Here is a 24,254-nt window from a genome sequence, read left to right on the forward strand (position 1 = left end):
CCGCCGCACCGCGCCTGCGCGCGCGGCTTCCGGCGCCGCGGGGCGTCCGCGCGCCCCTAGCCCTGCTCGCCGCTTGGGGGCAATGGGGCCTCTGCGGCCCGGCTCCAAGGACGCCACACCTGCAACGTGCCAAAGCCAAGCAGCTCCTTAAGCCTCCTAAGAATCCTGTGTGCCCCGCCTCGGTGAATGCCTTTCACTGTTCTCGGAATTGCCCGTCAGAACCATCCTCACTCCACCCTGGACTGAGGTCCATCCAACACCGAGTCCTGTGGACTGCACCCCAGATGACCTCGCAATCCATTTGCTTTTGTCTGCCCCACTTATCACTTTCTTCGTTGATTCAGGTCCTCCCTACTTGGGGGCCACATTTTCCAAAAGTCTCATTTCTCTACCTTTGGCCCATTTAATCCATTATCCAGAGCGGTGCCAGGATGATCTTCTACAAACAAATGTGATGTCCCTCCCTTGGATAAAGCTTTATAATGACCTCCCCCTTGTCTTTTAGAGACACATAGTAGGTGAGAACACAAACTGGGACAAGGATCTTCCTCTACACTCATAAACCGTGCCGCCTTGGCTAGTAACTAAACTTCACGTCTCAACTCCCTCATAAGAGAACCTACAGTAGCTGTAAGGAATGAATCGCTTAATGTATGTAAGGGGCTTGGCAAGTAATAACGATAATATATTATTTTTTTTCATTAGGTCCAAAATTGTTGACGTTGGCCCCAGCTAACTTCTCCAGCCCCAGTACTGAATGGTCCGCAATTTTGCAACGAGTCTAGGTAGGATTCTATTTTTCTCCCTTGCATGGAAGTCCTTTGGGTTTCTATAACCTGGATGTTGGTATCTTTCATCAATCCTGGAACATTTAGTCATTTTTCTTCGAATATGCCTATTCTTCATTTTGTCTCCCCTGTAATTCAGACATAAGGTTTTTTTTTTTTTTTTTAACCAATTGTCTGCATTTTCTTTTTGTCTCTCTGTTAAAACATTCTGGATAATTTCATTTATGTCAACACAATACAACCTGGGATCTTGCTGGTCTCCCTTATTAATTTTGAAAAGTTTTTTTTTTTTTTTTGGTAGATTCCTTAGTATTTCTTTTTCCTGTCGACAGGCATTTCATCTGCAAATAGGGAGTTGATTTTTTTTTCCTTTCCAGTCCGAATGCTTTTTTATTTTCCTTTCTGCCTTATTACACTAAACTAGCAGGACTTCTATATCTACTAAGAGTGATGAAAGTGGACATACTTGCATTGTTCTTTTTCTTAGGGGAAAAGCATTCAGACTTTCACCATGAAGTGTGTTAGCTGTAGAGGTGGTGTAGATGCTCTTTATCAGGGCAAGAAAGTTCTTCCATATTCCTAGAATCACTAATCAGCAATGAATTTTGTCAATTTTTGTTTCCTGAATCAGTTGGCATGATCATGATTTTCTTCTGTAGCCTTTTGATATAGTGGATTACAGATTTGTGTCTGGGGTGCTGGAGATTGAACCCATGACCTGGCACACGCAAGGCAAGCCCTCTCCCTCTGAGCCACGTCCCCAGCCCTTTTTGTGAAAGGGCCTGGTTAAGTTGCCCAAGCTGGCCTCACACTTAGGAACCTCCTGCCTCAGCCCACCAACTACCTGGCATGTTTTCTTGTGTTTTAAAAATATAACTGTGTCTTTGGAAAGAGTATAGGAATAACTGGGAGATTAGAAAATCCTTTCTTCTAGAAAGTAATTTTATTTATTTCCATCAGATATCTGGAGACACAAAGAGTACAGAAACATATCTTGAGTATTCCTAAACTCTTCAGTTGCAAATCTTTGGAAAAATTTTATTCCAGATCTGCTCTTTTACTCTGAAAGGTGTACAGTATGCCAGTTTTTGTTAGTTTTTAAATGAAATACATTAGACTCCACATTTTATGTGGGCTTTGGGTTTTGAGTTCTGTCCCACTCAATGTAAAGTGTGATTTGCTAGAATCAAACATGGTTTTCCTTTAGGTCTAATGTAGTTTACAGGGCTGGGGCTGCACAGCAGTGTAGCTCAGTCGTTGAGTCTTAACCTAGCATACACCACACCCTCGATTTGATTTCCAATACTACATCTATAATCCATTTCTTTCTGGATTCTTATTTATCTTTACTTTTTTGTTTGTTTGATGCCAGGGGTCAAACCCAGGGATGCTTAACCATGAGGCACATCCCCAGTTCTTTTTTAAAATTTTGACACAGGGCCTTGCTAAGTGCTGAGGCTGGCCTCAAACTTGTGATCCTCCTGCCTCAGCCTACTGAGTTGCTGGGATTATGAACATGGGCCACCACACCCAGCTTTATCTTCATTTTTGACTGGTAACTTTGAGTGTGTGGTACCATGGATCAAACCCAGCGTCTTCCATATGCTAGGTAATTACTCTACCACTAAGCTACATCTCCGGTCTTTTTTTTTTTTTTTTTTTTCCTTTTTTTAAGACAGGGTCTGGCCTCAGTCTCGTGAGTTGCTGGATTCCATGCACCACTATGCCTGGCTTGACTGATAACTAACTTATCTGTTCTTGGAAACTTCAAGAACTTTTTTTCGTTTATATTTTACCTTGAAGTTTTTGCAGGTGAGTTCATCAAAATAATGTAGTCCCTTGTTAAACCAGAAGTCTCACTACCTCAATTTCTCTACTGAACTTCAAGTTTTTTCCAAAGCCGCCTTAAGAATTTCTAGTGCCATTGCTTGGCTTCTGGGTAACTACTCACTCTTCTGTTCATAAGGCTTGCTTAGCTCCAACTCTTCACTTCCACATCCCCAAGGTATCCTCCATCTAATGATGTCTATGGCTGGTTTTACTGCTCTGCAAGGGCCAGCCCATGCATATCCAAACACTAAAAGAATGTGGCATCAGGTGGTCTAACTACTTGGGAAGCTGAGGGGACAGGCTCATTTGAACCCAGGAGTTGAAGATCAGTCTGGGCAACATACCAAAAGTTCATCTCAGAAAGAAGTGACTAGGTTTGAATATCAGTACTGCCTATCATTGTGTGACCTTAACCTTCCATGCCTCAGTTTTCTCATTTGCAAAATGGAATGATGGTTGAAGCCTGCCTCATTTAGATATGAGAATGAAATATGAGTATGTGTATGAGTTAGTGCACCTGTAAAAATGCTTTGCTCAGTACCTATTCATAGAAAGTGCTCCTCAATACCAGCCAGCTTTATTATTGAAGTCTCAATTCATGACACTTCTTCCACACTCCATTACTGAGAACTTTTATGAATCAACAAGATCATTCCTGAGTAGCTCTGGCTGTGACTTGGTAATTCTGGGGTGACTTCTCTACCCCCAGAAGCCCCATCCAATGTGATTTCCTTGAGCCCCCTGTGAAATGGGCAACCTAATCAATCAGCTGTCTTTTCTTTTTATGAAGTCCTGCAGTTGGAAACCAACAATTCAGAAAAAAGATCACTTGAACCAGGACTGAGTGATTTCTCATTCCAGCTCCATCATTATGAACTCGAGGCAAACAATGTATAGAATCCTTTCCAAAATCCTCCACTGCGGTGTTGCTCCCTAGACTGTTCAGGCTCACACAATGCCCTCTTCTATTAGTCCAAAATCAGCTTGTCCTCTAAGGCATATGTCAGATTCCATCTGTGTTAGCTTTGAGTCACTTTGACCGAAAGACCTGACAAGAACAACTTGGAGGAAGAAAAGTTCATTTTGCTCCACAGTTTCAGAGGTATAGTCTACGGTCAGCCAATGCCACAGCTCTAGGCCCTGGCCCTAGGTGAGGCAGAGCAGCATGGCAAAGGGTGTGGTGGAGGAAACTGGCTCAGTTCTTGACAGCCAGGGAGCAGAGAGAACTTGCATGCAACGATCCAGGGATAATATAACCCCCAAGGGCATGTGCCCAGTGACCCACTTCCTCCAGCCACACCCTGCTTGCCTACAGTTACCATCCATTATAATTATCAATCCGGCAAATAGTTTAATTCACTGATTAGGTTGTATAGCTCATAATTGAATCCTTTCACCTCTGAAACATTCCTGCATTGTCTCACACAATTTTCGGGGTACACCTCATATCTAAACCATACATCATCTCTTCTATAAGATGCACTTCACCTTCAAATTATTGCTCCTTGTGTCTGACTCAGTAGCAAAACAAATGCTCACTTACTAAGCTTACGCATCTGCTGATGGGAATGAACTCAAACTTTAGTCAATATGAACAAATTTATTGTTTTTTTTTTAATCAACAACTACTTTTCATTATTATTTTTGCAGTGCTGGGGCTCAAAACCATGCTAGGCAAGTACTCTACCACTGAACTACATCCCCCGCCTTTTTTAACTTTTTAAGTGAACATACTGTAAAATATCACCAAACACAGTGGCACACACCTGTAATTCCAGCAACTTGGGAGGCTGAGGCATATGAGGATCACAAATTCCAGGCCAGCCTTGACAATTTAGTAAGACCCTAAGCAACTTAGGGAGAACCTGTCTCAAAATAATAAAAAAATAAAAAGCACCCCTGGGTTCAATCCTCAGTACCAAACAAACAAATAAAAAAAAACCCATCCAACAACATGCCACCATAAGATGTGGGGAAAGGGAAATTTCACCAGTTTTTAGCAACTATCTTTTTAAATTGTTTTCCATTTGATATTACACTGAAGCTTTAAAATCTGTAATTTAAATCAAGTGGCCTCTTTGCTTGATATAAACTCACATAACCAGAACATTATTTCTTAAGTAGGCATTGCTGACACTGTGTGTCACATTTAGACTCCAATTAACAGGACATCATTTTGTTCCTCAGATGCGCAACTCACTTGCACAAGAGGATGTTAAAAAATATAACTACCTGCAGAACATATCAGATACTCAACCTGAAATACTTGTTTTTTAAAACTAAGCTAGATTGTATACTGACATACTCAATACTATAGTAATAAAAGTTTTTCTTAAAAGTTTATCATTATCTTGATTACTTCTGCTTCAATCTTATCACCAGCACACAATATGAAAGTTATCACCAGTGGCACTTAATGGGCTGTCCTTTGTCAACATTAGAATGAGGGGATTAGAGTTGCTAGAAGACTAATGGGACCTGGGCAGAGTGGCACACACCTGTAGACTCGGCAATCTGAGAGGCTGAGACAGGATTCCAAGTTCTAGGCCAACCTCAGCAACTTAACAAGTGAGATCCTGTCTCATATAAAACATAAGAAAAGGCTCTGGATGTAGCTCAGTGTAGAGCTCCCCTGGGTTCAATTCCCAGCACTGGAGGGAATAACAAAAAGATGCCCAAAGGGGAAAATCTGAAAATTTTGTCTCATACTTCTGCAGAATTATGAATGACCAGAGAACTTGGAGGGGCTCAGAAGCAAAGGGCCATTTTGCTTGCAGCTTGATTCTGACAGCAATGACTCCCAGAAAAGCAACCAGGGTGGAGAAAGAATGAAGTTGCAGACAGCTAAGATGAACGTGAGTTTCTAAGCTCTGGGATAGTGTTTTCCTTTTCTTTTTCTTTAGTACTAGAGAATGAGCCCAGGGGTGCTTTCTCTCTGATCTATATCCCCAATTCTTTTTTATTTTGAGATAGGGTCTCACAATTGCTTAAGGCCTTGATAAATTACTGAGGCTGACCCCAAATTTGCAATCCTCCTGCCTCAGCCTTCCTAATCACTGGGATTTCAGGTATATGCCACCACTACATTTAGCAAGAGATTTTTTTCTTCCAATGCTCTCTCTTCAAAAAAAACAGTAAGGGAAAAAAAAGTCAATTTAGGTAGCAATTCCTTTTAAAACAAAAGTTTACTATATAATTGGCACCTCTTTTTGAATACTATAGGCAAAGTAGTCTATCAGTGTCTATAAGGAGGTGTTCTGAAGCCATGTTCAAGGTTACCAAGGTTCAATATTAGCAAGGAACACCAAATAAGGGGGCCCTGGAGTATTCCATTATTATTACTGACTAATCCCAGAAAGAAAACCTTTTATCTGGATCAAGAGGAAAATTAATCAAAACAAAATCTACTTTTTTTGTAGAGTGGATTTTTTTTTTTTTTTTTTTTTTTTTGCAGTGCTGGGGATTGAACCCAGGGCCTTGTTTGTAAGGCGACCACTCTACCAGCTGAGCTATCTCTCCAGCCCTCAAAATCTACTTTTTAAACACACATATATGAATTACAGGACACATGGCACTTATCAAATGAAGAAAGTAGCAGTTGTTGGGGCCAGTGTAATGTCCTTCCCTTGGTTGTCGTGGTTTCCCTTCATCCTATCTTTATCAAATCAGCCTCATTAAATGGTCACTCTTCAGAGGGGATCTCTCCATTTCTTTTGAATGAACACCAGTCAGCTGCCCCTCCCTGCTCTAGCCACCCTTCAGCCCTGAGTACCCTGCGTATGTGATACCACAATGTAAACACAACAAAGAGAACCTAACTTAACAGCAGCTAAGTTTCAATCCAGGAGAGCTGACAGCCACTCGGTGCACTGACCGAGCGGCTCCATCTCCCTTTGCCCAGCCCCACACCTGAGGACGTAATGGTAGGATGGTCTTTGGTATTTCACTGTGAAAGGTCAATTACATCTAACCTGCCTTAAGTTCTGAATACTTTAGGATGGAAAAACCCTCCATTGCCAGTTCAGAAAAGCACTGCAGCTTCAAGGTGACGATCATTCATTCACTGCCAGCTCAAGATTGGATTCCAGGGCAGATGTGGGTCCTCTCTTCACTAGTTCCTGGTCTCTGTCAGTGACACTCAACATGACTACCTATTTTTACCTCAAAAACACTGATACAAAGACTCCTTTAGTAGCAAACACACCTACATACACACGGCCCTCTATGCTAGGAAAGTATTACCCTTTGAAATGGGGTTATATTTACAAATTTTATTTTTTATCCCAAAAATACATATAAATGAAAACCTGCTCTTCAAATGCAGGGAGGCCTTTGCCTATCATGTGGCATTACATTTATATCACAAAACATTGTCTTATGAAAACTGGTACGCAGCTCGACACAATTTACATATATATACATATATATATATGTACACACACACACACACACACACACACACAAACTATATGTAAGTAGTTAAGACTTTTTTCCTACTTACACATAGTCCTCTGGTAGAAAATTAGGAAACTGGACAGTTCCCCTGATTTCCAGCCTTGGACAGTAAATACAACCTTTGAACGATTTTTTAAAGATGAAATGTATAGTAACATGTAAACTACACAATCTCCTTTAGACATATATACATGTTGTTAGAATAAAGTAAGGATTCTGCCACATTAGCAACAGTGTATTACTCAAAGGAAAGAAAAGATAACATTTGAATAAAAATGCAAAACTTTAAAACAGACAAGATGATCAAAAATTGTTATGTACATGTTCTATGAAGAAATCAGGAATTTTCTCTTAAGAAACAGATCCACAACACATTTCAGCCTCTCATGATATTAAATCAGCACCTGTTGGTAGTAGCCATGATCTTCCTGTACAATCATGTACTTAAGCAGGTGCCATAAAGCATCTGTTTAAGTTAAACAGTCACTAATGAGGTCACGTGGTAAACCCCCTTCCTCTCCCCACCCCAAGAAAAAGCTAAGTGCAAAATCAACTTCTATGACTCAAGAGCTCAACCAGGTCAAAGCTTTGGTATGTGGTAGAGGCTGTTCTGGTGACAACCAAAGCTTAATAAGATTGTTCAGGGGTTTGCCCACAAACAAAAACTCCTGGTTCACAAAGCTTAACAACTAAATAAATAATAAAGTAACTATACAAAGAGAACAAGCCATGACTCCCCTTCAAATAAGGGTTGTTTCCTAGTTAGCAGTTCTGAAAGCACCAACTAAAGCCACAATGCTTCTACTGAAACACGATGTGTTGTAATTGGTGAGACTGTTCTGAAAACAAATGCCACAGGCACGTGATTGATGTGCCACAGGAAAAAGTCCAACAAAACCTAAGTCAGTGTTCTTAAACTGTAAAATAAGCTGGTCAGCAACTCAGGAAAGACTTAAGGCAATAAGAGGCATTACAGAGAGCACACTGGCTCTTTGAGGCAATCCCGAAGTCTTCCAAGAAGGAAAAGTTTCTCAATAGTTGGGGTTCTTAAGTTCGCTAGCTGTCAGACACTACTTCCTCCTCCTCCTCGTCATCCTCGTCTTCCTTTCTGTCTAGTTCAGAGGTATCTGATGACTCATGGAGCAAGACATACTCTCTGCTGCTGAATCCAAATTTAAGAACATCCTTTTCTTTTAGTTCATAATATCTCTGTGGCTCAATGCGCTTGTTGTTCAAGAAGGTTCCATTGCCTGAGCCAAGATCAATGATGTAGGGCTTCACCCTTCGGCCAACTGTGCCATCAGCACGGGTGTATTCCACAAGCCTAGCAGAGATAAAGGAGAGAGCCATGTGAGCAAAGTCTTCTCTAAAAATATGTCAGTAACCTGGTTTGAACATGATTCAAGTTAAAACTCTAGGAAACAAGGAGGAAAGCATTGCCCTGGATAGGGAAATTGGGAGCAGTTTAAATATACTTAGTAGAAAATGTGAGAATGTATCTTTGGGTTCATTCTGGGGGTGGGGGTAGATCAAAAGTTTGAAATGCAGAGTTCAAAACTTTTGCCATGGAAAATACTATTTTCCTTTTATTTATCATCAATAAAATGCTTTTTTCACCTATATTTTGAGCCAGAGTTCTACTATGGTAATTATTTATTAGGAAGTCACCTGGCTTTGCTGAGCTTTAGTTTTCTCATCTGTTAGAAGGAGATATTAATACTGGCCCTATTTTCCTCACAGGATTTTTCTGAGGATCAAATGGTCACAGATACATTATGCAAGCTATTAAGATTCAGATTTAGTTAACATACATGCCAGGCATTTTTAGTACATTTCCTTAACCCTCATAACAAGCGCAGAGAGTACCTTGCCCAGGATCAAGTACTCGGTAACTGGGTTTCTGATACCAAGATCAAACTCTTCTATACATATAAGCAATTAATAAATGCACAGTTAGATTTACAGTACTCTTTTAAAACTAACATTAGGAGTGGGGATGTAGCTCAGTGGTAGAGCACATGCCTAGCATGTGTGAGGCACTGAATCTATTACCAGCATGGTGGGATGCAAGGGGCAGAGGTGATTAATACTAGACATGAGGGGTACTGGACTCTTCCACATATACATGTAGGCAAATCTTATTAATCACAACTAGACGAGCTATTCAGTTTCTGCTGGTTTTTCAGGTCCTTCCTCTGAAGGCATACCTACCGATACTGAAAGACTGCATGCTGCTTTGAACAAGAGGGATGATCAATTGGAATGTCTGCAATGCGGCGGTGTCGACCCAAAAGGTAAGCACTCTGTCGATGAATGTACATGACTGGAAGTACCTCATCATTTTTAAAGGGGTAGAGACGCCATCGTTTTTTGGGGATACGAGCTTCTGGGGGCTCACTGTATTTAATGACTACACCCCGGAAGGTGTTGGTGTCCTCGAGAAGTGCCCCAGAAAGTTCAAAGCTTGGTTTTTCCTTAGCAGGCACCTCTTTGTCTCTATTATTGCCAGCAGGTCGGGGAATCACCTCCTGAGCCTCATTACCGCTGCCACTGACTTCATTCTTCTGGCGATGCTCCCGGCGCCTGGCATTATAAAACTCCCGCTCTTCCTCTTGAGCCTGCAGGTTTTGGCTGTCCCGATCCCGTCCTGGGGCCTGCCCACTGCCAGGCCTCTCATTAGAACTTCTCCTTTGGCGGGAATGGCCCCGATGTCTATCTCGGTCACTGTTTCTAGCTCTCCTGTGTTCCTGTTCCGATGGTTCCCGGTGCTGCCGATCCTCCCGTCCTCTACGGGGATGATCCTCCCGTTCCTGAAATTCAAACAGATGCAGGTTGTAGCTTAGTGGCAGAGTGCTTGCCTGGCGTGTGTGAGGGACTGGGTTCAATTCTCAGAACCACATATAACTAAGTAAAATAAAGGTCTATTAACAACCAAAAAAACTTTTTAAAAAAATCATAAAAAAAATAGCTAATATCAAAAAGGAAGGGACAAAAAAATGAGATATCCCACTGCTACTGCAAACTGGTTTAAAAAAAAAAAAGTGTAAACTGGTAATAGCCAGTATTCAATAACGATTTCATCAACCAGTAATCTAACTCACAGGAATCTATTTTCTAGAAATACCCAGAAAAAATGCACAGGGAGGTATGTGAGGGTGTTTACTGCAATCTTATTTGTAGTAATAAAAACTTAAGACAATAATAAAATAAATGACTATATATTCACACAAAGGGTTACTTTGAAGTCATTAAAAGGGAGGAGATGTAGCTCAGTGGCAAAGCATCTGCCTCACATTCACAAAGTCCTGGGTTCGAACCCCAGTTCCCAAAAAAAAAAAAAAAAAAAAAATCACATAGAAATATCTCTAAGCCAGGCATGGTGGCACATACCTATAATCCAGCAGCTTGGGAGGGTAAAACAGAAGGATCTTAAGTTCAAAGCCAGCCTCAGCAACTTAGCAAGGCCCTAAGCAACTTAGTGAGATCCCTGCTCAAAATAAAAAATAAAAATAGGACTGGCGATGTGGCTTAGTGGTTAAGTACCCCTGGGTTCAATCCCCAATACCCACCCCCAAAATAGTATATCTAAAACATATTGCTAAATAAAAGGAGGAAAAAAGAGGGGATAAGTTTCACAATATATAGAAAAATCTTCACTCAGCAGGTCAGATACTTGGAGGGGTGTTCCCCACTATAATTCAATGAAATATCAGATAAAGTATATTTTGAGTGCATTGTTAGGCTCACAGAAAGCAAGGGAAAATCTGAGAGGCCAGTGGGGCGGGTATGGGGGGAAATCAACTAAGCTTGTGTTTATGAGAAACAGCAGAAACAAGTCCTAAGATTTAGACCCCCAAGGACTTCAGACATTGTACTAGTAAGATATAGAATATAAAGCATTCATGTATAAAAATGTTTGCATCTGCGCATGGTGGCACATGCCTGCAATCCCAGCTACTCAGGAGGCTGAGGCAAGAGTTTTATAAGTTTGAGACCAGCAAAACAGTTGGGGATGTAGCTCAGTGGTAGAGCACACATCTAGCATGTGTGAGGCCCTGAGTTGTTTTTTGTTTTTTGGGGTTTTTTTCACTTTTTATTTTGTGGTGCTGGGGATTGAACCCAGGGCCTTATGCTTGTGAGGCAAGCACTCTACCAACTGAGCTACATCCCTAGCCCGGCCCTGAGTTTGATGATTTTTCCTCCCAGCATGGGAAGAAAGAAAAAAAGGGAGGGAGGGAAAAACTGCAGATGATTAAACAATTTTTAAACAGCCAAAAGGCCCTAGGTTCAATCCCTAGCACAGGGGTGGAGATTGAGGAGGACCAGAAAAGTATTGGTGAAAACAGAGAAAATGGAACCCTTTTGTACTACTCACAGGAATGTAAAATGGTACAGCCAAACAAAATGGTGGTCTGAAAAAAATTAAACAATTATGATATGATTCAGTAATTTCACTACTGGGTATGTATCAAAAATACATGAGCTGGGCAGGGTGGCGCATGCCTATATTCCCCGCAATTCAGGAGGCTGAAGCAGAAGATCCCAAGTTCAAAGCTAGCTTCAGCAACTTAGGGAGGCCCTAAGCAACTTGACAAGACCCTGTCTCAAAAATAAAGCAAGAAAACCAAAAATTTAAAAGTGCTGGGGATACAGCTCAGTGCTGGTTAAGCAGCCCTAGGTTCAATCCCCAGTACAAAAAAAAAAAAAAAAAAGAAGAAGAAGAAAACAGAGTCTCAAGGAGTTACTTGTACATGTGTGTTCATAGCAATATTATTCAAAATAGTCTAAAGGTAAAAGTAACCCACCCCATCCACAGATGAATGGACACACAAAATGTGATATATACAATGGAATATTATTCAACTCTAAAAAGGAAGGAAATTCTGACACATGCTACAAGATGGACTAACCCTGAGGATATTATACTAAATAAAATAAGCCAGACACGTAAGAACAAATAATACATAAGTCTCCTTATGAGAGTTGTCTAAAGTAGTCAAATTCAGAGAGACAGAAAGTACAATGGTGATTACCAGGGGCTGGGGAGAGAAATTATTGTTTAGTTGGCACAGAGTTTCAGTTTTACAAGATGAAAAGAGTTCTAAAGATGGATAGTGGTGATAGCTACATAACAATGGGAATGTATTTAATACTAGTAACTATACACTTAAAAATGATTGAGTGAATTTTATATCTTTTTCCAAAATTAAAATATTTAAACTGGGCACAACGGTGCACAACTGTAATCTCAGTGACTTTGGTGGCTGACGCAGGAGGATTGCAAATTTAAGGCCAGCATGGACGACTTAGCAAGAACCTATCTCACACTAAAATAAAATGAGTGGGGGATGTAGCTCAGTGTGAGAGCACTGCAGGGTTCAAACCCCAATATTGAAAAATAAACATGCAAATAAAACTTTAGGTGAGATAATGGATTTGGGGTTATTATTATTATTATTTTTAAAAATCCTTGTCTTTTAGGGACATGCTAAGATATTTACAGATGGAATGGTACATCTGAAACTTGCTTTAAAACAATCAACCCTGCCTAAAGAAGGAAGTGGGTAGGAATAAACATGGTATGCTGACCACTCGTAATTGTTTAAACTGAGTGACAGATACATGGAGGTTCATTAAATATGCTCGAAATTTTCCACAATAAAAAGTTAAAACAAAAATACCCAGATAAGGGCTGGGGATATAATTCAGCTTCCAGGTGCATTTGCCTATGTACATGCAAGGTCCTGGGTTCAAAATCTGGTACCTCCAAAGGGAAAAAATAAATTGGAAAAAAAGGCAAGCAGAACTTTTAGAATCCGAAAGTGGGTAAATAAAAAGAAATTTGTGGGTTAAGGTTGTGGCTCAGTGGCAGAGCATTTGCCTAGCACATGCGAGGCACTGGGTTTGAGTCTCAGAACTGCGTACAAATAAAGAAAATAAAAGTCTGTTGCCAACTTAAAAAATATTTTTAAAAAAAGAAAGAAAGAAATTTGCAACTAGGCATGATGGCACATGCTTGTAATCCCAGTGACTTAGGAAGCTGAGGCGGGAGGCTCACAAGTTCAAGGCCAGCCTCAGGAACTAAGCAAGACCCTCAGCAATTAGTAAGACCTTGACTTAAAATTTAAAAAAAGAAAAGAAAAAGGACTGGGAATATAGCTTAGTGGTAAAGCACCCCTGGGTTTAATTCTCAGTACCAGAAGGAAAAAATAAATTTGCCATATAGGTGCACGGTAATCATGCTCCAAAACAAAAAGACCCTTTTTGGGGCTGGGTTGGTAGCTCACTGGTAGAGTGCCTGCTTAGCACGAGTGAGGTGCTGGGTTCAAACCTCAGCACCACATAAAAAAATAAACAAAATAAAGTGATTGTGTCCATCTACAACTAAAATTATTTTTTAAAAAAAGATCCTTTTTTGGGGAAAAAAACTTTTTTGGAAGCAAAGGAATAAAAAAAAGTCTCCCTATCATTAGGGAACAAGAAGGGTAGGGGAAGGCACGGGTATACTCATTCTGAAGTTCTGGTTTCCCCAGATGTTAAACATGTCTAGAGTCAAGAGGAACCCTGCACACTGTGAGTGAAGCTATGACCCCTGGAGAGGGGTGACGAGGAACTCCTGAGTACTGGAGCTAAGGTCTCTCCCCACCCCAAGTCCTTCTCTCTACCACAAAGAGGGATCAAGTGTGCCCTGCATGCTCAGATTAAGAGTTTCTCTAGATTTCCTAGTCTCTAAGGACAAACATCCAGAGGTATACCCAGACACCAATCCACTCATACCGGAAAACATTATTCAAGGTGCTATTTGCCTTGAGTTCACCAGGACTAATCTTTCACGTTCTTTACCTCCAACAATTTAATTTATTATCATTATTATTAATAGGTACTGGGGATTGATTCAAGGGATACTTTACCACTGAGCTACATCCCAAGCTCTATTTATTTATTTATTTGCGGTGCTGGGGATTGAACCCAGGGCCTTGTGCTTGTGAGGCAAGCACTCTACCAACTGAGCTATATCCCCAGCCCCCTTTTTATTTTTTGAGACAGGGTCTAAGTTGCTTAGGGCCTTACTAAGTTGCTAAGGCTGACCTCAAACTTGCCATCCTCCTGCCCTACCCTCCCAAGTCACTGGGATTACAGCAGCTTGCGACAATGCTCCACTAGCCCTGATTTTAATGTGTCAATCACTAGACAGTATGGTGGCACAAGCCTGCAATCCCAGTGGCACAGGAGGCTGAGGCAAGAGGATCTCAAGTTCAAAACCAGCCTTAGCGAGGCCTAAGCAATTTAGCAAGATCCCAACTCAAAAATAAAAAAAGGGCTGGGGATGGGGCTCAGTGGCTAAGCACCCCTGGTATCCTCCCCCCCAAAAAGGATCAGTCACTAAAGAAGCCACAGACTCCTGGTCAACAACCCTACCTCCTTGCATTCCAAGTCCCACAAGGCTCTGTACTTCTAGTATGCTGTCCCCAAATCCCACCCTTTTTCAACTCGTGAAACCATTGTAATGTACTATGCTTCCTGGAATATAAAGCTCAGCAAAACCTAAACCCTCAATATTTTCTCTGTTCCTTTCACCTTTTGGTATTTCACGGCAGTTTTAGTAAACTAATAGTCACTCTGGAAAAATAGTTTGGCAATTCTTAAGAAACTAAACATGGAGCTACCATTCAATTCAGCAATTCTCATAGGCATTTAATCTGGAGAAATGAAATGTTCACAGAAAAACCTATACACGAATGATTAGATAACAGCTGTGTGTTTAACAGCCCCAAACTGGAAAGAACCTATTTTTTTTTTTTTTTTGTTTTTATTTTTGCGGTGCTGGGGATCGAACCCAGGGCCTTGTGCTTGCAAGGCAAGCACTCTACCAACTGAGCTATCTCCCCAGCCCAAGAACCTATTTTTTTAACAGGCAAATGGCTAAACCTATATCACTGAACACTACTCAGCAGTAAAAGGAATGGACAAACTACTATTGATATAACAATCTGAATGAAATTCAAAGAATTTTGTCGAGTGAAAAACATCTCATCTCAAAGGTTACATACCATATGATTTCATTTATGTAACACTCTTAAAATAACCAAGTATAGAACTGGAAAACAGATTAGCAGCTTCCAGGAGAGATTAGAAGCCTCCAGGAGTTAAAGATAAAAGTAGGAGAGATGTGGGTGTGGCTACAAAAGGACAATATGAGGGATCCTTGAGGTGATAGAAATATTCTGTATTTTGACTGTATCAACAAAATTCCAATTGTGATATTGTACTATAGTTCTAAAAGATGCTACCATTAGCAAAAAACAGGGTAGAGTAGCCAGGAGCGGTGGCACACACTTGTAATCCCAGCAGCTCAGAAGGATCTGGAGTTCAAAGCTAGCCTCAGCAAAAGCAAGGCACTAAGCAACTCAGTAAGACCCTGTCTCTAAACACAAAATAGGGCTGGGGATATGGCTCAGTGGTCAAGTACACCTGAGTTCAATCCCTGGCACCCCCCGAGCCAAAAAAAAAAAACTGGGTAGAGTACACCTCTCTATTATTTTTGACAAATATAACAAACAGATGTGAATGAACAATTACTCAAAACAAAAACCTAATTTTTAAAAACAAGCAGAAGAGCTGGGGTTGTAGCTCAGTGGTACAGCACTTGCCTAGCATGTGTGAGGCACTGGGTTTGAGTCTCAGCACCTCATATAAGGAAATAAAAAAATAAATGTCCACTGACAACTTAAAAAAAAATTAAAATAATAAAAAAAAGCAGAAAAAATAAAGCAAACATCCATTTTTTAGAAGAACCCAATACAGAACACACACATATGTATACATACATATACACTTTAGCTAGGATGAAAGAGGCTCTAGATTTGGACAAGTATCAAAACATTTACCTGCTTTACTTTGACTGTTGAGTGGTGAGGACTTCGGCTTCTCTTATTCCGAGGAGACTTGCTTCTTCTCCCTGAGGACTTGTTTTTCTTTTTGGTTGGGGACCTTTTCGGAGAATGGTATACACAGGATTTTATCTCAAGTTCCCTTCTCCGACATGAGTTAACTTTAAATATCAGGTTTACCTACTAAACACAAACACCACATTTGTGAAGATCTCTGCTGAGCTCTAAAGGAGTCTGAGGCTTCATCTTCCCAGCCCTGCCATCTCCCTTGAGTTCTGGACACACGTATATAGCTGCCTATTGAATGGTTCTCAACCCCCAAAAACCTTTCTTCCCAGAGTCTGTGCCTTTTCTCTAATTGGCACCACCATCCAGAAGCTGCTCTTGGCCTTTTTGGTTTTTTCCTCACCACCAACACCCTGCCTTCCGCAATAATCACCAGTCCTGGGCTCCACCTCCTCCCTAACACTCTATCTGCTTCAATCACTAGACTCCAAATTCCTTCTAGCTTCTAAAACAATGACAATTCTACTTTAGGTTCTTTGCACATGTCGTTTCCTCTGCCTGGATCTTCAAGACTCTGGTCTCAGCTCAAACATCACCTGTTTAGGAACGACCTCTTCAAATCTCTATCACTTTACTATTTTAACCTATCCTAATATGTTACTAATTGAAGCTATTTTGTTTATTTGGTATCACGTATCCTGGGGCTAGAACATGCCTAATTTCCCGAGAGTAGGAATCACCTATCTTGTTCACCCTTATGGCCCCATTACCTAGGATGGTCTTTAGCACGTTAATAGGCACCTGCAAAGCTATGCTGAATGAATGCATAAACCAAGGAGCGTGGCAAGTAGTATTTTTTTCCTTCAGTCTCTAATAGGAACATCGCCTAAACCTCAGTGCTGAAATCTTTGGGGGCCGGTAATTGCAAAGACACCGCCCGCACTCCATTCTTGTGTTGATGGGGAGAATCTCAACTCGGACGGCCAGTGTTCCGCTGGGCCGTACTATGCTAAATGCTGGGGACAAAATTGAAGGGGCGGGATCCTGCCCGTAATAAGCATTAGCCTCTCAACATCCAGCTACAACGCAAGTGACCGATGCTGGCGAACACATTAACACGAGCACCTCGGGGTCACTCCCACCGTCTCCGCATTAAGCCCAGGCTGCAGCGCTCGGCAATCGAGGCCTGTTCCTGACGTTAGCCCTGCCCTGCTTTCTCAGTCAGCCCGACCCAGGGTCCACCCGAACTCTTCCCCACGTACCGGCTAACTCCTCGGGCTCGGCTCCCGCGGTGGCCGGGGCGGCTGGGCTCGCCGGGCGGCGGGGACGGGCTGCCACCGGAGAAGTCGGAACGGCGGTGAGCGGGAGGCGCGGCTTCCGGACTGAGTCGCTCCTGCTTCACCACCACCGTCGCCGCCGCCACCATGTCCCCTTCCCGGTGCCTCCGCCGGCTCCCCCGCTCCCTCTCGCTCTTCACCTCCTTCATTCTGCGAGTTTGGCTAAGCGAAAGAAAAAAGAGGTCCGTTGAGCTCTTCTCCCTGAAGGAAATGACGAATTGGGCCACTGAACTTCCGCTTCCGGGGGCGCACTCTCCCACAATCCCTCACGGCGGAGATGCTGAACACGTGACCTCTCCCTCAAGGGCGGGACCGCAATTGGCCCGGCTCGGGAGGCGGGAATTTTAAGTTTCAAAAGCAAACCCGACTACTTCATAGGTAGAGCTTGGCGCTCTACCACCAAGTTACATCCCCAGCCTTCTTTATTTCATAATGAAAATATAGCAATTAGCACATGATGGCTGGCACAGTTTTAAAGGATTAGTAAATTTCGGCCACCATCACTTATTATTTGTTTCTACGTTTGAAATTCATTATAAATAATATGCATCCTTTTAAAATCAATAAAGGTATTTATACACTTGGGGGAAAAACGCAAAACTTGTTTTTTTTTTAACCTTTTGATGCCCCGTTTTTAGTAATTGTACATGGAATATTCCAAATGTACAGCAATAGCGAATTATTTAGTCGATTATTGGATGGAATGTGACCTTTAGTATACCATTACAAACTATGGCAAATAAAAAAAGTTATTTTGATGACAGGGGATCAAAACTAGGGTCTCCCACATACTGGGGAACTGTTCTACCACTGAGCTACACCCCCAGCCTAAAATCTGACTTTTTTTTTTTTAATTTATTTTTATTGTAAACAAATGGGATACATGTTGTTTCTGTTTGCACATGGAGTAACAGCATACCATTTGTGTTATCATACATTTACATAGGGTAATGATGTTTGATTCATTTTGTTATTTTTTTCCTTCCCCCCCACCCCTCCCACCCCTCTTTTCCCTCTATACAGTCCCTCCTTCCTCCATTCTTGCCCCCTTCCCACCCCCCTTATGTGTCATCATCCGCTTATCAGTGAGATCATTCGTCTTTTGGATTTTTGAGATTGGCTTATCTCACTTAGCATGATATTCTCAATTTCATCCATTTGCCTGCAAATGCCATAATTTTATTATTCTTTATAGCTGAGTAATATTCCATTGTATATATATATATATCTATATATATCTATATATCACAGTTTCTTGATCCATTCATCAATTGAAGGACATCTAGGTTGGTTCCACAGTCTGACTATCGTGAATTGAGCAGCTATGAACATTGATGTGGCTGTATCTCTGTAGTATGCTGATTTTAAGTCCTTTTCGTATAGGCCGAGGAGTAGGATAGCTGGGTCAAATGGTGGTTCCATTCCAAGTTTTCTAAGGAATCTCCACACTGCTTTCCAGAGTGGCTGCACTAATTTGCAGCCCCACCAGCAATGTATGAGTGTACCTTTTTCCCCACATCCTCTCCAACACCTATTGTTGCTTGTATTCTTGATAATCGCCATTCTAATTGGGGTGAGATGGAATCTTAGTGTAGTTTTGATTTGCATTTCTCTTATTACTAAAGATGGTGAACATTTTTTCATGTTTGTTGATTGCTTATAGATCTTCTGTGAAGTGTCTGTTCATATCCTTAGCCCATTTGTTGATTGGGTTATTTGTATTCTTGGTGTAGAGTTTTTTGAGTTCTTTATATATTCTGGAAATTAGTGCTCTATCTGAAGTATGAGTGGAAAAGATTTTCTCCCACTCTGTAGGCTCTCTCTTCACATTGCTGATGGTTTCCTTTGCTGAGAGAAAGCTATTTAGTGTGAATCTATCCCAGTTATTGATTGTTGTTTTTATTTCTTGTGCTATGGGAGTCCTGTTAGGGAAGTCTGATCCTAAGCCAACAAGTTGAAGATTTGGACCTACTTTTTCTTCTATAAGATGCAGGGTCTCTGGTCTGATTTCAAGGTTCTTGATCCATTGTGAGTTGAGTATTGTGCAGGGTGAGAGATAGGGGTTTAGTTTCATTCTGTTGCATATGGATTTCCAGTTTTCCCAGCACCATTTGTTGAACAGGCTTGTCTTCTCTCCATTGCATATTTTTGGCACCTTTGTCTAGTATGAGAAAATTGTATTTATTTGGGTTTGTGTCCGTCTCCTCTATTCTGTACCATTGATCTACCTGTCTATTTTGGTGCCAATACCATGCTGTTTTTGTTACTATGGCTTTGTAGTATAGTTGAAGTTCTGGTATTGCAATACCCCCTGTTTCATTCTTCCTGCTAAGGATTGCTTTAGCTATTCTGGGTTTCTTATTCTTCCAGATGAATTTCATGATTGCTTGCTCTATTTCTGTAAGGTACGTCTTTGGGATTTTAATTGGAATTGCATTGAATCTGAATAGCACTTTTGGTAGTATGGCCATTTTGACAATATTAATTCTGCCTATGAACATGGGACCTCTTTCCATCTTCTAAGGTCTTCCTCAATTTCTTTCTTCAGTGTTTCATAGTTTTCTTTGTAGAGATCTTTACCTCTTTGGTTAGATTGATTCCCAAGTTTTTTTTTTTTTTTTTTTTTTTTTTTTTTTTTTTTTTTTTTTTTTTTTTTTTTGAGGCTATTGCAAATGGAGTTGTTTTCCTCATTTCCCTTTCAGCTGTTTCATTGCTTGCGTATAAAAATGCTTTAGATTTATGCGTATTCATTTTATAGCCTGCTATTTTGCTGAATTCATTGATGAGGTCTAGAAGTTTTCTGGAGGAGGTTTTTGGATCCTCTAAATACAGAATCATGTCACCAGCAAATAGTGACAGCTTAAGTTCCTCTTTTCCTATTCGTATCCCTTTAATTTCTTTGGTCTGCCTAATTGCTCTGGCTAGAGTTTCAAGGACAATGTTGAATAGAAGTGGTGAAAGAGGACATCCCTGTCTTGTTCCCGTTTTTAAAGGGAATGGTTTCAGTTTTTCTCCATTAAGAATGATGTTGATTTACGAATGTTGAACCATTCTTGCATTCCAGGAATGAACCCCACTTGATCATGGTGCACAATTTTCTTAATGTGTTTTTGGATACAGTTTGCCAATATTTTGTTAAGGATCTTTGCATCTATATTCATCAAGGATATTGGTCTAAAATTTTCTTTCCTTGATGTGTCTTTGCCTGGTTTGGGTATGAGGGTGATATTAGCTTTATAGAATGAGTTCGGTAGGATACCCTTCTTTTCTATTTCCTGGAATACTTTGAGAAGTATTGGAATGAGTTCTTCTTTGAAGGTCTTGTAGAACTCGGCTGAGAATCCGTCTGGTCCTGGGCTTTTCTTGGATGGTAGATTTTTAATGGCTTCTTCTATTTCATTGCTTGATATTGATCTGTTTAAATTGTGTATATCCTCCTGGTTCAGTTTGGGAGGAGCATAAGTCTCTAGAAATTTGTCAATGACTTCAGTAGTTTCTATTTTGTTGGAATACAGATTTTTGAAGTAGCTTCTCATTATGTTCTGTATCTCAGTGGTGTCTGTCGTGATATTTCCTTTTTCATCACGAATTTTAGTCATTTGAGTCTTCTCTCTCCTTCTCTTTGTTAGTGTGGCTAAGGGTTTGTCTCTTTTGTTTACTTTCTCAAAGAACCAACTTTTTGTTTTGTCAATTTTTTGAATAGTTTCTTTTGCTTCAATTTCATTGATTTCAGCTCTGATTTTAATTATTTCCTGTCTTCTACGGCTATTGCTGTTATTCTGTTCCTCTTTCTCTAGGGCTTTGAGCTGTACTGTTATATCACTTAGTTGTTGACTTTTCATTCTTTTCTGGAATGCGCTCCATGCAATGAATTTTTCTCTTAGTACCACTTTCATAGTGTCCCAGATATTTTGATATGTTGTATTGTCGTTCTCATTGACCTCTAAGATTTTTTTTTTATCTCCTCCCTGATGTTTTTTGTTATCCATGTTTCATTCAATAGCATATTATTTAGTCTCCAGGTGTTGGAGTAATTTCTGTTTTTTATTTTGTCATTGATTTCTAGTCTCAGTCCATTATGATCTGATAGAACACAAGGCAGTATCTCTGTTCTTTTGCATTTCCTAAAGGTTGCTTTGTGGCATAACATGGTCTATTTTCGAGAAGGTTCCATGTGCTGCTAAGAAGAAAATGAATCCTCTCGTTGATGGATGGAATATTCTATATATGTCTATTAAGTCTAGGTTATTGATTGTGTTATTGAGTTCTATGGTTTCTTTGGTTGGTTTTTGTTTGGAAGATCTATCCAGTGGTGACAGCGGTGCATTAAATTCACCCAGAATTATTGTGTTGTGGTCTATGTGATTCCTGAAATTGAGAAGGATTTGTTTGATGTACAGGGATGCACCATTGTTTGGGGCATAAATATTTACTATCGTTATGTCTTCCTGATTTATGGTTCCCTTAAGCAGTATGAAATGCCCTTCTTTATCTCTTCTGACTAATTTTGGCTTGAAGTCCACTTTATCTGATATAAGGATGGAAACCCCTGCTTTTTTACTGAGTCCATGTGCATAGTAAGTTTTTTCCCATCCTTTCACCTTTAGTCTGTGAATGTGTTTTTCTATGAGATGAGTCTCTTGCAAGCAGCATATTGTTGGGTCTTTCTTTTTAATCCATTCTGCCAGTCTATGTCTTTTGATTGATGAGTTTAGGCCATTAACATTCAGGGTTATTATTGAGATATGATTTGTATTCACAGTCATTTGGCTTATTTTTGGTTTTTAAGTTGGCTTGGTTCCTCCTTTTGCTGACTTCCATTGTTGTTTTTCATTTCCTCCTCATGGAATATTTTGTTGAGAACATTCTGTAGTGCAGGCTTTCTATTTGTAAATTCTTTTAACTTTTGTTATCATGGAAGGATTTTATTTCATCTTCAAATCTGAAGGTTAGTTTTGCTGGGTATAGGATTCTTGGTTGGCAACCATGTTCTTTCAGAGCTTGAAATACGTTGTTCCAGGCCCTTCTAGATTTTTTTTTTTTTTTTTTTTTTTTCAGTGCTGGAGATCGAACCCAGGGCCTTGTGCATGAAAGGCAAGCACTCTACCAACTGAGCTATCTCCCCAGCCTGCTTCTAGCTTTTAGAGTCCGGGTTGAGAATTCGGCTGCTATCCGTATTGGTCTCCCCCATATGTAATCTGATGCTTTTCTCTTGCGGCCTTCAAAATCCTATCTTTATTTTGAATGTTAGGCATTTTCATTATAATGTGACTTGGTGTGGATCTGTTGTGATTTTGTGCATTTGGTGTTCTGTAAGCCTCTTGTATTTGATTTTCCATTTCATTCTTCAGGTTTGGGAAATTTTCTGATACTATTTCATTGAATAGGTTACTCATTCCTGTGGTTTGTATATCTGTGCCTTCCTCAATCCCAATAATTCTTAAATTTGGTCTTTTCATGATGTCCCATAGTTCTTGGAGATTCTGTTCATGATTTCTTACCATCTTCTCTGTTTGGGCAACTTTATTTTCAAGATTAAATATTTTGTCTTCATTGTCTGAGGTTCTGTCTTCCAAATGGTCTAGTCTTTTGGTGATGCTTTCCATTGAGTTTTTTTATTTGGTTTATTGTTTCCTTCATCCCAAGGATTTCTGTTTGGGTTTTTTTGAGAATCTCTATCTCTTTGTTGAAATGATCTTTTGCTTCCTGCAGGTGCTCTTTCAGCTTATTGGATTTATCATTCATTGCCTGCATTTGCTCTCTTATCTCATCCTTTGCTTCGTGAATCATCTTAATCATGTATAATCTGAAGTCCTTTTCTGACATTTCTTCTAACATACTGTCATTGGACTCTATTAATATAGAATCTAGATTTGTTTGGATCATTTTCTTCCCTTGTTTTTTTCATGTTGTTCATGTATCTTCCCCTCTAGCAGTGCAGATCTGGGGTATTACAGATTTCCCCCTTAAGGCTTATAGTGGCCCTAAAGGTTTCCAAAACCCTTTCTTTAAGGGGAGATCAATATTAGCAGTGCCCAATTCAGACACTATGCAATCCTAGGCCAAATAGCCCCTATGAGGACTATAGCAAAATTACCATAATAAACAGAATGAGTTCAAATATTATCTTCAGTAAAACAAACAAATTTGCAATAAGGTCTGCAGTTTCAAATGGAGGACAAAGAGGATGTAGAGGGATGTAGAATGTAGCTGTTAATGGGATAAGAAAAGAATATACAGAAGTTCTAGATAATAGAAAGAGTGAGTGTGTAATCAAAAGAAATTGGATGTTAGCATGCAAAAAAGGGAGAAAGAGACTCTGAGGGAACAGGTAAACAAAAGGAAAGAGAGCAAGAAAAGTAAAGAAATAAAAACTTAAAAATTTTCAATGAAGAGAAAAAAGAAAATCTACAGTATAACAGTCATAGTAATGAAACCTCCCAGTGTTCAGTAGCCTGATGCATGAGAGGTACCTGACAATAAGCTTCAAGCCTCCAGCAGGTGTCTCAGGGTGGGATTTGCCCCACCTAAAGATTAGAGCTAGGGCTTCCAGAATTATTCAAGATGGCCGCTCTGGCCTCGAAATGTGTTGGCAAATGGGGAGCTGCAGCTCAGGGTGTGGCTGTGGTCAGCAGGAGGTCCTGGAGGTGGGATGCGGTTGGTCCGGCAGGGGTCCTGGAGGTCGGGTGTGTTTGGTGTGGTTGTGGGATCCTGGAGACCGGGTGCAATCAGTCGGTCTGGGGTCCCGGTGATAGGGCGAAGTCAGTTGGTCTGGGGGTCCTGGCGGCAGGGAGCAGTCAGTCGATGTGAGGGCCCCAGAAGCAGGGAGTGATCGGTGGGGCTGAGGGATCCTGGAGACGGGGCTCCGTCAGCGAGTAATCAAACCTGCAGGTACTATCAGTTTGCTGACTGTTGTCTGCCGATTAGGAGGTGAACCTCGTTTGTTG

The 24,254-nt window shown here is 40.7% G+C and overlaps 1 protein-coding gene and 1 long non-coding RNA gene across 2 annotated transcripts; one reads left to right on the forward strand and one right to left on the reverse strand.

Annotated features, from left to right (window-relative positions):
* Positions 1 to 31: 31 nt before the first annotated feature.
* On the forward strand, positions 32 to 9,369 carry LOC306661946. Its single transcript, XR_013764014.1, has 3 exons — positions 32 to 182; positions 706 to 785; positions 9,260 to 9,369. It is a non-coding gene; the product is annotated as an uncharacterized lncRNA (long non-coding RNA).
* On the reverse strand, positions 6,171 to 17,530 carry SNIP1 (Smad nuclear interacting protein 1). The gene is made up of 4 exons (XM_079141248.1): positions 17,233 to 17,530; positions 15,962 to 16,064; positions 9,285 to 9,883; positions 6,171 to 8,397 (listed from the first exon to the last, which is right to left on the reverse strand). The coding sequence occupies exons 1-4, from the start codon at positions 17,454 to 17,456 to the stop codon at positions 8,130 to 8,132; spliced, it is 1,194 nt and encodes a 397-aa protein (XP_078997374.1). The 5' UTR covers positions 17,457 to 17,530; the 3' UTR covers positions 6,171 to 8,129.
* Between the last annotated feature and the right edge of the window lie 6,724 nt (positions 17,531 to 24,254).

The sequence above is a fragment of the Sciurus vulgaris genome (genome assembly GCF_902686455.1).
Source record: "Sciurus vulgaris genome assembly, chromosome: 1".
Taxonomy (NCBI): Eukaryota; Metazoa; Chordata; class Mammalia; order Rodentia; family Sciuridae; genus Sciurus; species Sciurus vulgaris.

What these genes read in the sequence shown, in the direction of transcription:
- SNIP1 (XM_079141248.1), bottom strand. Translation starts at nt 17,456, where the DNA reads ATGAAGGAGGTGAAGAGCGAGAGGGAGCGGGGGAGCCGGCGGAGGCAC. An exon ending in CGAGCCCGAGGAGTTAGCCG is followed by an intron (nt 16,065 to 17,232) that starts GTACGTGGGGAA and finishes TTCTCCGAAAAG; the next exon opens with GTCCCCAACCAAAAAGAAAA. An exon ending in CATGCAGTCTTTCAGTATCG is followed by an intron (nt 8,398 to 9,284) that starts GTAGGTATGCCT and finishes TATCTCTGCTAG; the next exon opens with GCTTGTGGAATACACCCGTG.